The sequence below is a fragment of the Triturus cristatus genome, chromosome 4_2, assembly GCF_964204655.1.
Source record: "Triturus cristatus chromosome 4_2, aTriCri1.1, whole genome shotgun sequence".
In the NCBI taxonomy this organism is placed as follows: Eukaryota; Metazoa; Chordata; class Amphibia; order Caudata; family Salamandridae; genus Triturus; species Triturus cristatus.
In genome coordinates this window covers 326,795,404-326,816,146 of record NC_140586.1, presented here as the reverse complement: position 1 = coordinate 326,816,146, position 20,743 = coordinate 326,795,404, and the positions used below count along the sequence as shown (strand labels likewise).

The 20,743-nt window shown below is 46.7% G+C and overlaps 1 protein-coding gene across 3 annotated transcripts in view; it reads left to right on the top strand.

Moving 5' to 3' along the window:
• PRRC2C (proline rich coiled-coil 2C) overlaps window positions 1–20,743 on the top strand; it is a 1,321,979-nt gene that overhangs the window by 1,001,936 nt on the left and 299,300 nt on the right. For all 3 annotated transcript variants that reach the window (XM_085601696.1, XM_085601697.1, XM_085601695.1), the window contains exon 25: window positions 9,691–9,900. In XM_085601696.1, coding sequence (XP_085457822.1) covers window positions 9,691–9,900 — 210 coding nt within the window. The remainder of the gene's footprint in view (window positions 1–9,690; window positions 9,901–20,743) is intronic.

Here is a 20,743-nt window from a genome sequence, read left to right as displayed (position 1 = left end):
CATCCGCATAGGTGACAATCTGGATCCCCCAAGGATACACCAATTCAGCTAAAGAGCTCATGTAAATATTGAACATGGTGGGGCTAAGGGATGATCCCTGGGGAACTCCACACTGGAAAGGAATATGCTCTGATGCAACTTCACCCACAAAGACACAAAAATACCGATTTTCCAGGAAGGACTGAAGCCAGATAAGCGCCGATCCTACTACACCCGCCTCCCTAAGTCTCTGAATCATAAGTTGGTGATTGACGGTGTCGAAGGCTTCACTAAGATCCAACAATATTAGAGCTGCGCAGCCTCCGTCATCCAAGATCTTCCTAGTCTCTTCAATCCGAACAATGAGGGTGGTCTCTGTACCCTGTTGGCATCTAAAGCCTGTCTGGGAGGTGTGAGAAAGTGCCCTCTTTCTTGCATGGTATGCCCCCACTTTTTGCTAAATTGCTGAATGTACTTTGACTGAGTGTACCCTGGACTCCTGCCAATCAGGTGCCCAGGGCCTATGTTCCTTCCTTAAACCACACAAACTCCAAATTGGCAAACCCTGGCCACATGTCAGCCCCTAGTAAATGGTACCCTAGGTACCTAGAGCCTTGTGACCAGGGAAGGCCCCTAAGGGCTGCAGCACTCATTGTGCCACCCTTAGGGGCCCTGTACCCTTACACACACACACACACTGCCTTTGCAGGCTGAGTGTCTGGGTGCAGGACAAAATGAAGAGTCGACATGGCACACATCCCTGTGTGCCATGCCCAACACCCACACTGCCAAGGCATATGTCAGTCACCCCTCTGGCTGGGTGCCTTATGCCCATGGTGTGGGCACAGGAGCCCTGTGCCCCTACAGTACCCAGGTCCATTCCCGGGCACTAAGTGCAGTGCTGCCATTTAAGAGTACATGGTGCTGAGAGCTCGTCAAACACTAGCTCCACAGCACCATAATGGCAACACTAAAGACTGGGAAGTTTGGTATCAAACTTCTCAGCACATTAAACCCACACTGATGCCAGTGTGAGATTTAATGTACCAAACACCCCAGAGGGCATCTTAGAGATGCCCCCTTACAACTAACCTACAATCCACGTCTGCTCTGAGGGTGCCCAGGCTGCCACACAGCAGACACGTTGCTGGACCCCTGGGTGGGAGAGCCCCTGCTCTCCCGGGCCTGCAACAATGCACATCCTGGGTGAGGTGATAAATCTCCTCCCCCAGGATGAGCAAAGGGAAGCTTCAAAGGCCTGCCGCCTCTAGGAGTTTCCCCAGACCACTGCAACCCCCCACTCTGGCGGGAAGCTTGGCCGGAAACCCCATACAAGGACAGGGGATGTGCCAGCCTGCCCACCCCACCCCTCAGGTGGAGGAGGCGAGGTGAAGCACATCTCCGGGCTCTCGCCATCTTGAAGATGGGAGGCCCTACCCTATCAGGTTTAGGCTACTGCCCCCCTCCCACAGGAGTGGGGCAGGATAGGGGGTGTACCCACCCCAGGACAAGGACCCATTGGTCTCTGAACTTCACCTACCTGTAACGCCCCTAAATCTAGTATTTAGGGGCACCCTGAACCTTCCTTCCCCAGATTCCAGATTCGAAAAACTACAAGAACAAAGACCTGCCCTGCAGCTGCTAAAAAGGGAAGAAGACACCAACTGCTTTGGCCCCAGCCCTACCGGCCTGTCGACTCCCGGACCTGCACCAGCGTGGCATCTCCCGTTTCCAGCAACCTCACCAAGCCCCGGAGGACCTGGCTACCTTTTGGCTCTAAGCCCCTGGGACTCCCATGAGTAGAGGCTCTACTCAGAAACCTATTTCTAACCCCTGGCAGCAGCCCGGAACCGCGAACCCAGCACACTCTGCACCAGCCAAGCCTGGCCAGTGCCGGAGTGGACAAAGACCCTGAGGACGACCCCACGGCGACTGTGACCCCGAGTCCGGCACCCAAGGACCCCCCTCGACATTCCGGAAGAAGCCTGCAGGCTCGGAACAAGGTGCCAACCCCCCCCCAACCGCGATCATCAGAGGGTAAGATTCCCGACACCAAAAAGCACCCCTGCACGCGGCGCCCTGCGGCCCCCTGTGCCCAATCCCGGGGTACCCACCTAACCTACAACTACCCAACTTACCTCTCGAAGTGGTGGTGGCACCTGAAGCATCCTCGTCCCCGAGCTTGCAGCCTTTTTCCTAACCGGAACATTCCCATTGATTTCCATTGAGCGCCCGAGGGCTCAAAAGCACCCTGCACCCAGCCGCCCGAGTGGCCCTGGCAGTGCAATCTCTACACTAGCCTACTTCCCCACTTGCCCTGAGTGAGTGACCAGGAGCCCAGCTCCCACAGCCGCGTGGCCTGCTAGTCAGCAGCCACCAAACCAGGCCCCCCTATTCCTCATAGGCTAACATTGGGCCTAACTCTCTCTGCACCCGGCCGTCCTGAAACCGCTGAGGGTGAACTGACTGTACCTACCTGACACTGGGAGACCCCTGAGTCTATGCCCAGAACCTCAACTCTGCCAGTCGAGAACTTACCCTTAAACCGCGAACTTCATTTTCCTCATAGGGTAACATTGACTGGCTTTTTCTTGGAAATTCTTCTAAGTGTGAACTTTTCAAAACTCAAAATATTCACCAAAAATCAGTCGAGTACCAAAAACGAATTTACTCACCTGCTCTTAGGTGAGCTCCCAGTGCTGGATCTTGGTGCCCAGCACTGACTCTGAAAAGTACCCACAACTATACTTACCTTTAACTCATTTTTCTTCCATAGGAAACCATTGACTGCTTTTCTGTGAAATTTCTTCTAAGTGTTGATTTCTACAATCTTGAAATATTCTTTTAAAATCGTACAATTTCTGCAAACGTAATTACTTACCTGTTTCTGATAAAGACCCCAGTGCTGAGTCTAGGTACCCAGACCTGGACTACAAAAGTAACGATAAAGTACTCTACCTGCAACTTGAATTTCTTGCCATAGAGATCCATTGAATGTTTTCTTTGAAATATGTTCTGTCAACTTTTGAAATAGCTAAATATTATTTAAAAATCAGTACAGTAATTAAGTCGACTTTCACCACTTGATTCTGAATATTGTCCCAGGGCTGGATCTCGGAACCAGACCTGGAATTGCAAAAGTAATCTGTATAGTAATTTATTACAAATAACCTGAATTTACCATTGAGCTCAATGCATTGTCATGTTTAGGAAATAGGATTGTTTATTGTAACCAACTGTGACTGTTTACAAAAATCCATTGCTTATTGCAAAAGTATTTATATTCAACCTCTCATTCTGAGAAAGTATATTTTTATTCCCTTTGTGGTTCTAAAAATAAAACAAGCATATATTTTATATATATAAACCATTGGCCTAGAGTTCAGTTATTGAGTGTGTGAGACCATTTGCTGACTGAGTGTGTACAACAAATGCTTTACACTGTCCTCTGGTACTGCCTTACTGCTCGACCAAGCTACCACTTTAGAGATTAAGGTCATACCTAACTTTAACCTCTATCAGCCCCTGGGGGACTGTGGACTCTGTACACCCTGTACCTATTAGGGAACAGTATATACAGAGCCACTTTCTCACAGGAGGGATGCAGGCACTTATTGTTTTCAAGAAATGAAGAGAAGGCCGAGTTGACATGCATTTCAGCAAGTTTGCTGATTCCAGGCAACAGGGAAATGGGCCGATAATTCGCCCAATCGTCCGGGTCAAGATTAGTCTTTTTTAATAGTGCCTTGACCCTGGCCTGTTTCCAGAGAGAGGAGGCACCACTCCACTACACAGGGAGGAATTTATCACATCCCGTATGACTGGAGAGACTATGTCCGGGATTAGATTTAGAATGGACGGAGGGGCTGGATCTGTAGGAGAGCCTGATTTCAACTGTCTAAGAAGTTCCTGCGTGGAGGATAAGGAGAGAAGAGGAAACTCTTCCAACAGAGTTTGCTTTTCCACAATAACACTATCCTCCTGAAGATTGAGATTTGAGAATGTATTATAAATCATTTGGACTTTGGAGGAAAAGTATTCTGCAATTTCATCACACCTCTGCTGTGCGTTATCAGGGGCAAGAATAGGACTAGGGTGATTATGAAGGGACTTTGTAATTTTGAAAAATTCACGGGAAGAATTGGCAGCCAGAATGATCTTATCCCGATAAAAGCTCGATTGAGCAGCCTTTATTTCATTTTTGTACATTTTAATTGCCTCTCTGTATTTAACTTTTTTAATCACAGAGTAATCCCTTCTCCAATTTCTTTCCAGTTTTTTGCACGATTGTTTCAGTTGCCTCAAAGTCTGGGAATACCAGGGTTTTTTATTAATTCCCACACCACGAAGGGATTCTTTCCTAGGAAGCACTGAATCAAGGGAGCATTCAAGCCAGTTATTATAGTTGTTATTAGCAATAATGGAATTGACCTGAGGTAAGGGAACTGATTTATTTAACTCAGTAGTCCACTTTTCTATGGGTAGTTTAGACCAAATACGACTGCATTTCCTAATTTTTATGAGTGTCAGCAGAGGATCAGACAGTGTCAGGGTCATTGAAAGTAAAAAATGATCGGACCAAGGAATCGGAGTAAGGTCTGTTACCGTAAGATTTTGCAAATTCGAAAAAAACAGGATCAAGCAGGTGCCCACGATCGTGGGTAGGGCCGGCCACTTTTTGTTTGAGTTGAAAGGTGTCCAGGCCGTCTATGAACTCCAGAATGGCGTTAGAGGACAGTTCATCGAGATGTAGATTAAAATCACCAATGATGGAAAAATTAGAAAGGGGGCTCGCCAGATTAGCGACAATATCTGGAAGCTCATTACGAAAATTAGATGATACCCCAGGAGGGCGGTATATTAAGATTCCGGAGAAGGTGTTGGTGGAGGAAAAACTGATTGAGAAAGCTAAGCTTTCACAATGAAGTAAAGGGTTAATAGTGGACCTACAACTGAAATTATTTTTGTAAATGATAGCAATGCCCCCGTCTCGGCCGCCTTCTCAGTCGTGCCTCAAAATATCATAATTAGGGGGTAAAGCTCGAACAATATCAAAATTAGACGCCTTGTTGAGCCACGTTTCAGTAAGAAATAATACATCCGGGCTTTTCTCCTCAATAAATAAGTGTATCTCAGTCGCATGTTTGGGTAAAGAGCGACAATTCACAAATAGCATTTTAATATCATTATCCGTTTTTCCGCGTGGTGAGAGAGTAGGGGAAAATTTAAAATCACAATAACAAGGAGGGCTCATCCTATCTGCAGGCATATGATGGAGACACTATCATAAACGTACCTCTGAATTTGAAGAGCTGTTCCCTCGTATACGCATAACTGGCTCGGGGGAGTTTAGCAGGGGGTCTGCCTGGGCCCGTTCTGGCGCAGACGGGCTTGCCTTTGGCGCACCGGCGGTGCGCCCGCTGCACGCAAGCGTCATCGGCGATATATGAGCCGATTGGTCGCGTCCGCGTCTGTGTCAGCAACTAGACCGCTGACCTCAAGTGAAAGGCGCTGGGGAGTCCCCCTCGAGCATTGAACACAGCTCGAGCCCCCTCCTACCAACTGTGAGCGCGCACACACAGTAGCAGCAAAGATTAAAATAATTTCAGTTAAAAAGAATGAGCAGTAATGCGAAGCAGCCCCTTACTTGGAGAAATGCTCTAGCTAAAGGCGAGGTGCAGCTGGGACCTCCAGAGAAAGTTATCAACCCGGGCGACTAATAGTCTAGTGATGACTGAACCTTTGCCAGCACCAAGAGAACTTCGAGGATGTTGACCCTGTAATGAGAATCACTTCACCCTCTTTGTGGACCGAGAACTAGTGGCAGCAAGACCCCCCGTCGACTGCATAGCATCCTTTGAGCATCATCATCGCATGCATCAGGACCACTTCCATAGAAAAGCCTTGCCAGAATAAAAGTGCCTGGAACGGGCTTAAGGCTGCTTTTTTCTGCTGACATAACTTCTTCTGAGGCCCTTCCTGGCCCCCCTGATTAGCTACCTACTGGAGTTGGTTCACCTAAAGTGACTCCAATTGACCACATTACAGCTAGTCCAAACATTTTAGTGAAAACTTTTCTCATTGTCAAATTCATTGAGTTTGCCAATGTTTATTTGTGGTTGAGTGAAATGGTTTGATATATTACACCTTGTAAATTCTAGATCTCCGGAACCCTCCGGTAAATGTTTTATCGTTGTGGTGTCAAAATTCATAAATTCAGTCTATTTTTATAAATTGTTGTCAGATTTCTATAGCGCCTTGTTGATTTCTTCTTCAAGTGTTTTGGTGTTTAAATGCTTTACACTTGTTCCTTTGTGTAAGCCTCGCTGCTCGGAGCCACAGCTACCCAGAGTTGTGTTAAAGATTTGACAAACGAAACAAGAGTCCCAAAGGGGTTAGTAAGTGTACTGCACGTTGAGGTCACACAAGTACACCATATAACCTAAAATACACCCCCATTTCCTCACACTTAATATTAACCATCTACTCTTGGTCGCTGTAATGAATTTAATTTCTTGTTTCAGTATGTTTCCGTTTTGGCAAGTAGAAGTTGCTTTGTATACTTTAGTTTATGTTCAGTTCCCGAGGGCATATGAAATTAATTTTGTAATTTCTTGGTGCCCCCAAACCTGCATAGTACAAGTATTATTTGGTGAACTAAAAGCCTTCAGTAGTTCAACCCGCTAATTTTGAAAATACAGGATCGTTTCCTGTGACCTTCTTCTTCTTTTTTTTTTTGTTTGTGTCTGACCAAGTGCCCCAGAGTCAACAAAATAGGATACCTAAAGTGTCCAATAAATAGTTAAACACATGGAAAGATGGCTCTCTGTATGGCTTGCAATTTCCTAGTATTGAGTCTCCTAAACGTATTCTGAGAAACCAATTAATAGTCCATCAGTTTTTCAAAAAAAAGTAAGGGAATTGTGGTAAAGAATATAAGAACAAACCCCATTAAATTATCATAAACCCAAACCGTAGAACTCATCCAGTGAAGTAGTTCTTGCTGTTTCTTTCTTTGTCTTGATATTTGCTAGGTAAATGTCTGCCAGAACAGAAGGTACAAGTGCTGCTCATGCCATGTTTACTGTAAGAGTGTCCCTTTGCCCCTCGGTGAACTGGCCTTACAGATTTAAAGCAAACCACAGTTCGTGAGAGTAGACTATATTGTAAAGTCTTAGCATTACTAGCCTTTATTAAAGTACTATCCATCTCGTGCTCAGTACTACGGCTAGCATGCTCACCATAATGTTCCACATAACTTTGGAGGATTATGTCCTACATTCCCTTAATTTTTTCACTTGATCGGAGGTTGCATGAATAACAGCAGAAAGCCTTTTGACTCCAGACATCTGGGTACTAGAAGGATTGTCATGCCAGTGCAGTCACTCAAGTCACCCCTTCGATGGTGGCAAGATGTTCTCTCCCCCCCCCCCCCCCCCCCCCCCCCCCCACCCTCCAAAAAAAAAAAAGGAAAGAGACGGTCAGTCACTGTTGTGATTGTAGAGGCTTCCCTTACTGATTAGGGAGTACATCGGAAAGTCTTATCACAAGAAGTTGTTGGACAGTTCACAATAAGGATGGACAAAAGTACAGCTCATTATATTCTAATTCACCCATATACTTTTCTGCAGGGTATTCAAGGAAAGTTTATCATTGATGATGGAAAATAGGAGTGTTGTGTATTTTGGAAATGAGGCACAGTCCTTATGGATTATTGAATATGGTATCCACATGAACGTGGGGCACCTTATAATGTGGTCAACGGCATAAACATTGTAGCATAGACAATGAATCCTGTCATGAATACAAGCCGAACGCCAAACAGATTCAGATCTTCATCTAAGAGGGGTTGGGATCCACACCACCGGTCCTCTGCCACAGCACTAAATACCAAAGTCTCTAAGTTGGATAGTAATCAATGGCAACTGATTAAGATGTAAAACATGTTTTGGCTGCCATCATCAGACAATTATTGATGCTTGAACAACCACCCTAATTCACTGATGCTTTTGATCCCAGTGATTATGCCCAAATTTAACTGGGCTAGTTGCAGGTTAACTCTGACAGTGTCGACATGGCAAAAAAAGGTCCAATACATGAAACTAACGTGCTCCAGGATTCAATCTTTCATAGATTCCTTTGCTCAAATTGTTCACATTGGGCTGTCAATTATATAAGTAAACTGTTTCAAACAACAAAGTTTGCATACTCATTTAATGTTGTCTGTCATACACTATGTACAATCTGTCTACCTCATCTGGCCAATGAGGTGTAAATGTTGAACCCAACTCCCTGTAGGCTCTAACATAGCTCATATTTTCTAGCATCACATGTTAAATTTAAGGAGGGACTACAACCTCTCCCAATAACTGCTTCCCAGCCACAACTGTACCTCAGCATTTTATGCATTTTATGTTTCTGGGCGGCCAAGCCTTGCGAGCGGAATGTATCTTCACAGTTGAGACATAATCAAGGGAAAATAAATTCTTGTTAGGGCTGAAAATCTTGTGAAGCAAAGAAAATCTCAATTCATCCATACCTCAAATGCATTTTCTGCGTATACCCAAAATATTCTGAAGTTTTTTTTTTAATCAACTTTTTATTGTGAAAAGTCTGAGCGACCAGGAGAGACTACTTTTCCCTCTTAAGCTGCCTCCTCTAGAAGGAGTCTCTAGAGTGCTCATTGACAGAGAAAAGGAGGCTGGAATTGGTCAGCTCCAAAGATCGTGTCCGAGCCAAATCCTAAGACTCGGTCCATCTCATCTTTTACCTGAAAGAGGTAAAAGTTGAGATGGACTAGTCAGCGATCCTGACATCTGAATACAAATCTTCTTTTAGCTACCGTTTTCGTTGTCAGTACCAACTCTTGCTAAAGCATTCTGGCTTAATTCACAACACTGAAATGCTCTTCCCGCACCCTCCCCCACCCCAATTAACAGTAGTGTAAAAAAGTAAAATAAATTGGAAATAATGAACACATTACAGGTTCGTCACACACACAGAATTGCTTTGGAAACGGCAGTGCGAAGATTGTCACCAACCAGGGATGGGTGAGCTTACTCTAGTCATGCTGACTTCACTTATGGTCGAGCACTTGAGTAAGACTTTAAACCTTTATCGGACTACGCAGCTATATTACAGAATAATGCACTACATGCGACAATAGCTACAAAAAGCTGGAAAGCTATTGGTACAGTTAAGTAATCTATTTTAACCTTTTGAAGGTGATCTTGTGGAAATGAAAGCTTTCAACCTTATGAAATGTTACTGTGCTGTACTACAACAATGATTTGTTAAATCAGTCATTGATGATTGACACTATTATGTCGTTTGGAGGGATGTTTTGCCTCTCCATATTAAGTGTTATAGGGTCCCGTATATGGGTGAAGATGTTCAATGATTCTGAGTTTGAGCATACCTGTGATGGCTAAGTGGTGATTCTGGCAAGTAACCTTTCCTGTTCCCATTTATATTGCTGTTGAGAGCCAGATGTCTTTTGATACCTTTCAGCCAGTACTGGAGAACCTGTTACATTCTGGGGCCTGTAGTTTATTTTTTTCCCATTATATGTTGTCAGCGCTGCTGACTAACAAGGCACGACTGGCCATATATGTTGCACATCTTGCTGCCCTGAAAATATGCATCCATACAACAAATACTTTGTTAGCTGCTGTCTTCCAATCATCCTCTTTCTGTCTGACCTAATCTTAGGAGCTGGAACATACACCACCGCTTCCCTCAACACAAAGGCAACCATTGCAACTGATCCTCCGAATATCTGCAAGGTGAAACCGCAGCAGCTGCAGACCAGCACTATGCCAGCAGCTGGACACTTCTCTCAGTTAAGCTGCATGCCATCCCTCATCACCCAACAACAACAGCAGCAGAGCCCGCAGGTCTATGTCTCACAGTCAGCTGCAGGTAACGGTGTAATCCCTTTTTATGAGAGGCTTCCATAAAGAATACTGTGATTTCTTGTTGGTACAGAAAGAGCAGTTAATTCATGTTTCCTTCTTAAAGTCCATTCCTGGTTAAGTTGTGCCTTTTTTCTTAGATTCATCATCCAATGCATTGGAGGATGTCCAGGGATGACCCATTGGCTATTTTGTATTTTGCTCTTCATATTGCTTCAAAGTGCATGGCTTGGTCACACTTGTGAATAAGAGTGCATTTTAAATCTTTGTTTTAGATCTCAACTGAGATCAAGATCTCCATAGTATAACAGTTTAACAATTAAAAAATAAGTACATTGGTTCAATACAGCATAAAAAAAACGAAAAAATTCAAGATATCATAAACTTGCCATTTATGTGAGACAGCACGAAATGTAAAGCTTCACTTGAGATTTAACATTGTATTTGGAAAAAGTGGAGATTAAAAAGATCTAGACTGTCTTTAGGACTATATGTATATAAAACACCTGACTTAACTGCTGGGTGCCACAATTACAGAGGGGCAGATTTGCTCAACTAAAAAATGCTGTGCCACACCCCTGTTGTACAGAGAGATAACTGAGCAGTGTTTGTATCCAAGTCAAAGTATACTTGGGGCACTATATCTTTTAAAGGCTCTTTCAGCTGTCGGTGTGACGACTCCAATAAGCATATTAGGCAGAGACCACAAATATTAAAGTGCCATAGTCAAGATTTTTACAGAGGGAACTGCATGCCCCCCTTCCTTAAAAGTTCTCGCTTTATCAGCTCCCGTCAAGGAGCCTTCTGTGGAATGGCTCAGTTGAAGGACCCATCTAATCACCTTGGCTAGAGCCACTGCAAGCACACTTGTTACTCCCAAATCATGCCTTAGAGCTTGAATAAAAGATTACACAATACATAACATATGATTCTCCCTTCTACTCCACAAGGTATATGGTATATAATCAGTTATATAAAGTTATTGCTAAGATCTTGACCTCCTAGATTAGAATTAAATGTTTTAAATGTTTTAAATGTCCACGCTCGAAAGATTTATACAGGCAACGTATGACTATCCCACACCCCCTGGGTCCCTCCATTTCTCCCCTGGTGGGTTGTCTAATGAACATTAAGATCACAAGAAAAAAAACTCCCCCACTATGGAAGTAATTTTACGCTACATCACCTCCTGATCCAGCTTCCAAGTAAAGGAGCAGAAGTTTTTACTTTAAACCCCGTACCTTAATATTTAACTCCTTAGTTCTCAACAAATGTGTATGCCTCTTCAGTCTCTAACCTTCCTTGAGCCCCTTGCACCCATTGAATTAATCTATTTAAGAAGACCAACAGGAAACTCTGGGGCAATTCCCTTTTTCCAGAGCACAAGTCTGTTGACTCTTTGAAATGCTTTTGAAAGCTCAACAAATGCAGCCTACTCTCATAGCTTTCCTGGATGGACGTCTAGGGCAAGTGTTATCTAACCTTGTGCATTTGGCTTTAAAGCCTGTCTGCTCACCTGGAGTAGTTGCTTAATCAGCTGCCTATGTTTCAATAAGATCAAGAATGGTAAAGTGTAAGAGAAAGATTTGACAGTAAATAATGTGATCATTTCCAGTTCCTTTTTAGGTCTCGCCTGACCCAGCGCATGCGCTGGTCTGGCGAGACTTTTTGTGAGGGCTCCAAAAAGTGCTACCAGGCCAGCCTAGAGCTACAGTGCATCTGCACGCTTTACCGCGATTACTTTCACGTTCGTGGCCGCTTTGATGTTTGATCACGATCACTTTCACGGCCGCTTTGATGTTCTCCGTGAGGCATAGCCAATAGGTCTCGCTTTTGTGACCTTATTAGGTCGAGCCTGCGCTTGCGCTGGTCTGGTGGAGACCTTATGTAAGGAGGGCTTAAAAAAATGCTACCGCCGGCTACAGCATGCAGTGCTTGTTTCTATTTCTTTACCTTTGGTATAATCGCGGCTCCTGCGCTTTACTTTTAATGTTAAAAATAAAGCTCAGGTGCCGCGATTATAGCAAAATTAAAGAAATAGAAACGAGCATCTATTTCTTTACAAAGAACAAGCATTGACATAGCCAATAGGTCTCGCTTTTGAGACCTTATAATGAATTTATATATGCAGCACAATTTCTTTGGTGCAACAACAACTGTTGCATGGCTAAACACTTGCAAGGTCCCAAAGGCGAGACCTATTGGCTATGCCAATGCTTGTTACAAAAATGGGAGTAATACACTACCAACCCACAAATTTGGTATACACCAGGTTATATGAAAAAGGCGAAACCTGATATACAATTGTACTGTATTAGCAGACCTGTACTGTATGACCCTCTTTCTGGGGAATCTTAGTGTTTCGACCTGAACCACACATTAACAACGGTTGCCTTGGCTACAAATTCTGAGTGAACCCCGACTACTCTATATTATCACTTTTCTCAGTGAAACTGCAGTCCTGTTACTAATTGCTTAGACTGTAACCTATTAGAGATGACTGACTGCATCTGCTCTCAAACCGCACAGGCCATAAGTCATGTAGGCCCTTTCAGGGAGAGCTTACTAGTTAAGTCTCTGATCCAGTCTAGCAGTAGGTTTACTGATGCTGTCTGTATATTATTTAATTGCTGGTTACTTTTGTATAATTTGGAAGTGTATTAAATACAGCATGAAAAGATATGTTAATTTTTTTGTCAATGGCACGTTTATGCGTGTTTTCAGGTATGTATTTCAGTTGCATGAGCCTCTCCATAAATCGATGAATCGGTGTACGCTAGGAAATGGTGGTGAACCTGAACTCCTTCATATCTCAGGGCGGTGCTTCCAGTTTTAATTTGACTGTAGAGCAATATTGAGTTAAGGAAACAAGAATTGTGCTAGAGACCTCTAACTGCAGATTCCTCATCTTAAAATATTCCCTATGCAGACTAGATCTACAAATTCTTATGCAGTACCTCTGCACAGCAGTAGGTGGTGGTGTTCGGCTCAGCGTAATCTGTGTCGGAAGCAAAGTCATGGTGCCTATATGGGTGCAGCCACAACACACTGGCATTAGTTCCTTTGGTTCTACGCCAACAGCGTGGATCCAAACAGCTACCTCTATCATTATTTGACCAACCTTTTTTGACTCTTTGTTTACATTTTTGAGCTTTGTTCTGTGTGCTAGGACTTCATGTTACCTGCCAAACCTTCAGGGTCCAAGCCTTGCGTGGACTGCCACAGGCAAATGTTGGTATCCGATCGCCACTTGGTTTTGTCTCTGGTGCCTGGGGTCGGAATATGACACCAAGGTCTGCTTCAAATGCGGGTTGATGCATCTGAAGCAAATTTGGGATCTGGCTGTGAAGCTCCTGGTGGCGCGGAAGAAGAAGTCTGTGCCGCTCCCAGTTTAGTTCTTGTTCCTATGGACGATCTTGGGGATGTTCCTGGAGCCTTTCCCACGGTCAGTTTTCTTCCCATTTCTGATGGATACATCTGCCAGTGGATTCCTCACCTTGTGAATATCCCCTGCGCCAGCATTCCACGGAACTTTTTTTCCCCAGCTCTCTACGCCGACGTGGGCGTCATAATGCATCGGCTCTGCTCGCGACTCCGTATGACGTCACCGGAGCCATAAGAGAGCCACGTCGGCGTGATGACGTCAGTTCCCTTTTTTCCGCGCCGTCGACGCGCAACAGTAGTAGGGAGTTACTGTTGGTGAATTCGCCATGTCTTCGACTAGGAAGTCAGGTTTCAAACCTTGTAGGGATTGTGGGGGCCACATGTCGATGACAGACCCCCATGAAGATAGTTTGTGGTGCCTTTCTTCTGACCACGACGTGGAGGACTGTTCCAGCTGCAGAAGTATGAACCCCAAGGCCTTGAAGGAGAGGAAGGCGAAGCTCTTCATGGCCAAGGCAAAAAAGGAGAAGAGAGGTAGGAAGGAGAGATCGAGGCCGGAGTCGTCGACTTCGCATTCTTCGAAGTCGAAGAAACGCCACAAGAAAAGGAAGCATAGCTCTCGGCGCCGGTCTTCGAGGAGCAAGGCTTCGAGATCGACTTCGCCTCGACGTCGAAGTAAGGATGTGTCTCCTTCCCCATCTCCTAGGAAGTCTCCAGAGAGATCACCTTCGCCGAAGGGGACTCCGGCGCGGTCCCAGTCTCCGGCGCAGTCACCGGCGCCAGTGGAGTCTTCTGCTTCTGAGGTTGAGGAAGAACAGGAAAAGGAGCCTTCCCCAGAGCCGGCTGATCCTGTGGCTCCTGTCGAGGACTTTTTGGCACCGGTTCCAGGTACTCCTCAGTCGGATTCGGGATCAATCCCTTATCCACAGTTCCCGACTCCGGGTGTGGATTCGACGCATTTTCTAAATGCTATGTATGGGATTTTTCAACTGGCTGCCTTCCCCTCCGGCGCACCTTCTGGTCCCGTGGGTCCTATGTTATACACCTTGGGAGTGCCGCAGCATTATGCTCAGGCCCCATTTATGCCCTTTTTGCCGATGGCTCCTTCGTGGCAGTTTCCGGCGCCGTCTGGGGCTCCGTCTCGACTTCGATTGGATCGGCCTTCTTCGGAGCCCTCCTCGACTCCGTTGCCGACGTCCTCGGCTCCGCGTCCGGCGACTCCGACACCGCTGACTCCACGTTAATTTCCACCGATTCTGCGTACGGCGGCGCCAGTTCCTCAGATCCGCTCAAGGAGAGTGACTCAGTGAGTTGTGGAAGAGGAGCGCTATAGGGAGGAGGTGGAAGAAGGTGAGGTGGATACATCTTCCGATGACTTTGAAGGGATTCAAGAGGCTAGTGGTATTGATACAACTCCGGAGTGGGAGCATTCTTCTACTAGATCCTCTCCACCGCAGGAACTGGCTCCTTATGTAGTGATAAAGAAGGCGGCAGAGTTGCTGGACTTGCAGTTGCCCTCTACTGAGTATAAACCAAACCTTCTGACTGAGGTTCTGCATTCGCCAGCTTGGACCAGTGAGCCCTTGTTGCCTTTTAATGAGGCTATTTTGGAGCCAGTTATGGATGTCTGGCGTAAGCCACTCTCTTCGCCGGCAGTCTCCAGACAGGTGGCAAGGAGATATAGGGTGGCTCCTGGGGATCCAAGTTTTCTATCTTCCCACCCTTCTCCAGAAAGCCTGGTGGTGCAGGCTTCATGCTCGAAGCATGCTTCAGGAGCTTTCCCTCAGACTCCTGCGGACAGGGAGTCTAAAAAGGCTGATCGGGCAGCTAAGAAGTCCTTTTCTTCAGGGAGCAAGGCGCTTAAATCCACTAATGCCACCTGCTTGCTAGGGCGCTACGTTCATGCTCTTATGTACTCTATGAAATCATTAGCCCCTAAGCTGCCAGAAGGAGATAAAGCTTCTTTTATGGAGGTGGTCACTGACACTCAGGCTGCTGCAAGGCAGGTAATTCAGTCTGGGCTTGATACTGCTGATTCTGTGGCAAGGATTATGGGATCGTCGATAGCCACTAGGAGGCAAGCGTGGCTTCGTTCTTCTGGCTTTTCTACGGATGTTCAGGCTACCTTGGTTGATTTGCCTTTTGATGGACAAAAGCTTTTTGGCGAAAAGGCTGATTCCGCCTTGCAAAGATTTAAGGAGAGCAGGGTGACGGCGAAATCTTTAGGGTTGCAGACTCCTGCTAAAGGATTTGGGCTTAAGAAATTCAGAGGCTTTGGCAGATCTTAATTTCGCTCCTTCCGGCAGCAGCAGCAGAATCCTCTCTATAGGTCGTATAGAGGAAGACAAAGAGGACAAAGAGGTGCTGGCCGCAACCCATCTTCATCTTCTACCTCCTCTGCTCCCAATGAAGCTTCAGGGAAGCAGCCCTAGATCCCCATCCTAGATCATGTGAGACATGTGGGGGGTCGGGTGTCCCACTTTCTGCGAGGTTGGAAATCTGTTACAACCGACTTTTGGGTTTTAAACCTCTTGGAGACTGGGTATGCCCTTCCCTTTCGGGAGTTTCCTCCCCCTTACCCTCCTTGCCAGGGTTACTGTTCGGAAGACCATCTGCTTCTTTTGCAGAAGGAGTTTCTAGCTTTGCTTCAAAAGGGTGCGATAGAGGTGGTTCCAGAGCAGGAAAGGTGTCAGGGATGCTACTCCCGGTATTTCCTGATTCCCAAGAAGGACGGCAGATTGCGTAAGATCCTGGACCTCGGAGTCTTGAACTTTTACCTGAAGCAGGAGAAATTCAAGATGCTGACCCTTGCGCAGGTTCTTCAAGCGTTGCAGCAAGAAGACTGGATGGTGTCGCTCGACTTGCAGGACGCGTACTTCCATGTCCCAATCCTGAAGTCGCACAGGAAGTATCTCCGTTTTACGGTTGGGTCACAACATTACCAGTTTGCGGTTCTCCCATTTGGTCTTACTACCGCACCTCGAGTCTTCACGAAGGTGATGGCAGTGGTGGCTACTCATCTCAGGAGGTCGGGGATTCCGGTTTTCCCCTACCTGGACGACTGGCTTCTGAAGGCAGAGTCCCCGGAGATGGTGCAACATCATCTGCAGGTAACATCTCAGCTGTTATTCGACTTGGGTTTTTCGATCAATGTGCCCAAATCTCACCTGGTACCCTCTCAACGCAACCTGTTCATAGGGGCGGTACTGGACACTACTGTGTGTCGAGCATTTCCTCCTCCTCGAATTCTCGACATTCAGGAGTTGATCCCTTTATTCCACAATGGAGCGGTTGTTCCAGTTCTGAAGGTCCTTCGTCTGCTCGGTCTGTTCGCTTCCAGCATTCTGTTGGTCAACCATGCGCGCTGGCACATGAGTGCGCTCCAGTGGTGCCTCCGCAGGCAGTGGGATCAGCACAACGGGGATCTCAGGGAGTCAATCAAGATCTCCAGAGAAGCTGAAGCGGATCTATCTTGGTGGAGCGTGGAGGGCAATCTGTCTCAAGGGAAGCCCTTCCATCTACCTCCATCGGTGGCCACAGTGATAACGGATGCCTCCTCCCTAGGGTGGGGTGCTCATCTGGGGGATCTGGAGATCAAGGGTCTTTGGTCTCCAGAGGAAAGGTTGCTTCACATCAACCTGCTGGAATTGCGGGCGATTCGTTTGGCACTCAAGGCCTTCATCCCTTCCCTTCGCGGTCAGTCTGTTCAAGTCCTGACGGACAACACTACCACGATGTGGTATGTCAACAAGCGGGGAGGAGTGGGGTCGCATTGTCTCTGCAGAGAGGCTCTGCGTCTATGGTCCTGGGCTCAGGACCATCAGATTTGTCTAATGGCAAATCATCTGGCTGGGGTGCTGAACGTACGTGCGGACAGTCTCAGTCGACAGTTCCCTGCCGACCACGAGTGGAGGCTCCATCCAGAGGTGGTTCGTTACGTCTTTCGGACGTGGGGAACTCCTTGGGTGGACCTTTTCGCCACCCGCGAGAACGTGCACTGCCCGTCATTTTGCAGTCTCCAGTATCCGATGCAGGGAGCGTTGGGGGACGCGTTTCAGTTGAGTTGGGGCTCACGACTCCTTTACGCGTTTCCTCCCATACCCTTGATTCCTCGAGTTCTGAGGAAGATTTACCAAGTTACATTGGTCGCCCCGGATTGGCCAAGAAGGGTGTGGTATACAGATCTTCTCCACCTCTCCTCGTGCCCGCCGCTCCATTTCCCTCTGAGGGCAGACATCCTCTCGCAGTTAGAGGGGCAGGTTCTACACCCCCACCTCCAGAGCGTACACCTTCATGCCTGGCGATTGAACGGGGCAACCTGAGTTCTTTCTCTCTCCCGCCTGATGTGGTGGATGTTATTTTATCGGCCAGGCGACACTCCACCAAGTCAGTTTACTCATATAGGTGGTCTAAGTTTAAGTTGTGTGGAGAGATCCATTGATCCTTTAAAAGCCCACCTTTCTGATGTGCTTCAGTTTGCTCTTTCCTTGGCTCAGCGGGGCTGTGCTGTGGCCACGGTCAAGGGCTATCTATCGGCCTTATCGGCTTTTCTATTTCTTCCTGATCAACCGTCATTATTTAAATCTCCTATTGTACTAAGGTTTATCAAGGGCCTTACAAACAGGTTTCCACCTACTCCTTTTGTAATACCACAGTGGGACCTTAATCTTGTCTTAACTTTTCTGATGGGGTCTCCGTTTGAGCCTCTTCATAGTTGTCCTTTGAGGCTGTTGTCCTTTGAGGCTGTTGTCCTTTAAGGCGGTCTTACTTGTAGCCAAAACCTCTGCAAGGAGGGCGAGTGAGCTTCAAGCTATTAGTTCTAAACCCCCTTTTTTCTCAGGACCAGGGCTGCTTTCTTGCCTAAAGTAGTTAATCCGTTTCATACTCTCCCTGTTTTTTATCCACCTCCTCATCCCTCCAAAGAGGAGGAAAGACTTCATCGTCTGGACCCAAAGAGAGCTGTGAGCTTTTACTTGGACAGAACGAAAGACTTTCGTCTGGACGATCAGCTCTTGGTGGGTTATGTTGGTCATTCTAAAGGAAGAGCTGTGCACAAGCGCACTTTATCGAAATGGATCATCCTTGCCATCAAGATCTGCTATGCCCTGGCTGGTAAGGTTCCTCCTGAGGGTATTAGGGCTCATTCAACTAGAGCTAAATCGTCTACATCTGCTTTGGCCAGGGGTGTTCCTGTGGCAAACATTTGTAAAGCTGCGACTTGGGCCTCCCTTCATACTTTCGCGAAGCATTATTGCTTAGACTCTGAGATGAGGAGGGAGGGCCACTCGCACGCTCTGTCTTGCAGTACTTTTTGGTATAGGAAGGGGGACACCCTCCTCCGGGAGTGGGACTGCTGTGCGAATCTATTCACAAGGTGAGGAATCCACTGGAAGATGTATCCATCAGAAGAACAAGTTACTTACCTTCGGTAACGCTTTTTCTGGTGGATACAGTATCTGCCTGTGGATTCCTCACTGGCCCACCCGCCTCCCCGTTGTCCACCTTTGTATACCTTAAAAGATGTCTTGTATGAGATGTTGTTATGCTTTGTAGCTTCTTTCTTTCTGGTAAATTGGTAGGAAATGCTTGTTTTCTTTAGCTTTCCTTTTGTATATGTACTATGTATATTTGATTGTATACTGTGTATACTTTGAATCTGTCGTTGGTCCACCTGTGCGCCTCAGAGGCACGGAAAAAATGGGTGGAACTGACGTCATCACGCCGACGTGACTCTCTTATGGCTCCGGTGACGTCATACGGAGTCACGAGCGGAGCCGATGCATTATGACGTCCACGTCGGCGTAGAGAGCTGGGGAAAAAAAGTTCAGTGGAATGCTGGCGCAGGGGATATTCACAAGGTGAGGAATCCACAGGCAGATACTGTATCCACCAGAAAAAGTGTTACCGAAGGTAAGTAACTTGTTCATCAAGACCTTATTGAAGTCTGTTCATTTTGAAAATCAGATGAAGATGTTGAAGCACTCTTCGGCCTCACCTTTTCAACGTTGTGCTTCCAGGCCCCACTCCTCCTAGGTAGCCAGCGTCCAGGTCCGCTTGGCGCTTTCCAGGATTTCCTGGCGCTGGAGCGATGCTTACCCAACACGAATTTTACACCATATATGTCATCTTTTAGCCACTTACTCCCGCTGGAGCGCCTTCGGGCCTTACAGAGCTGAGAAATGCCCCTGCTGGATTAATGTCATGTTTGCTGTAGATGCCAGTCGGGCCCTCTGGATCCAGACCGGCTTTTCCCCTGGTACCTTCTCCTTTCCTGGCTCCGTCCCTTATGGCGCTGTTCAATGACTAATCGATTTTCACCAGTGCCAACTTTTATGCTCGTGCCGTCCAGGCAATATCCTCTTGTAGGAAACTGGGTTTTTGTTGCAGTACCATCCCACCCTGCTTTTGCTTGGTATATGATGCAACTTTATCTGAAGTGTAATGCGTTCCTGCTAACCAGGTCCCCAGTACCAGTGTTCTTTACCTAAAGACTGTACAATTGTTCACCCAATTGGCAAAACCTTTAGCACCCTCTAAGTCCCTAGTAAATGGTACCCTGGTACCTAGGGCTTGAGGTACAAAAGAGGTTCCCTAAGGGCTGCAGCGCGAATTGTTCCACCATAAGGGACCCTTCCAAGCACATGCATGACTGCCATTGCAGGCTGTGTGTTGGTGCAAATAAAGATTAAAACATAACATGTCACACACCTGTGTGCCATGTCTCTAACACTGCTTGTAATATTTGGAAGTCACCCCTACAGCAGGCCTGAATGCCCTAAGACAGGGTGCTGAATATTACATGTTAGGTCATACCTGTAAGAGCAGATATGCCCTTGTGCTGGTCAGTCCTATTATTGCCAGTACAAGTGACCAGTTCAGCCAATTTAAAACATGTGATGGACACTGGTGAAAACGAGTTTCCCCGCTACATGATAGCTTCACTGAAAATAGGGATGTTTGGTATCAAACATGTTGTATTGGTAAAGCTGCACTCACTCCAGTGTTGGATTTACCAATACATGTACCTGAAGAGCTCCCTAGAGGTGCCCCCTGAAAACCTACTAGCCTCTGGTGTCCTTGCTGACTGGTTTCTGTCAGCCTGCCACCCAAAACTCGGTTCTGATCCCCCTAGGGTGAGAGTCTATGCTCTCAGGAGACCCAGAACAAAGGCCTGTCTGGGAAGAGTAGAACACCCCCTCCCACAGGATGACCTGCTGATAAGCCTCCTTGTTCCGGCAAACTTGAAAGAAGCTGCTGCCTTTGGAATGCACATCATGCTCCACTCTATGGAGAGGAGCCCCCCCCCCTGTCCAGGTGCGCAGGAATATTAGCTAGTCAGGTAGGCGTGCCACCTCCAAACTAGTCCCACCCCAAAGGTGGGCTACTGTGAGGTGGATAAGAATTTTCAGAAGTAGCCATCTTTGTGTAGGCATGCTTAAGAATTCCGGGACTGGGTTATGAAGGGG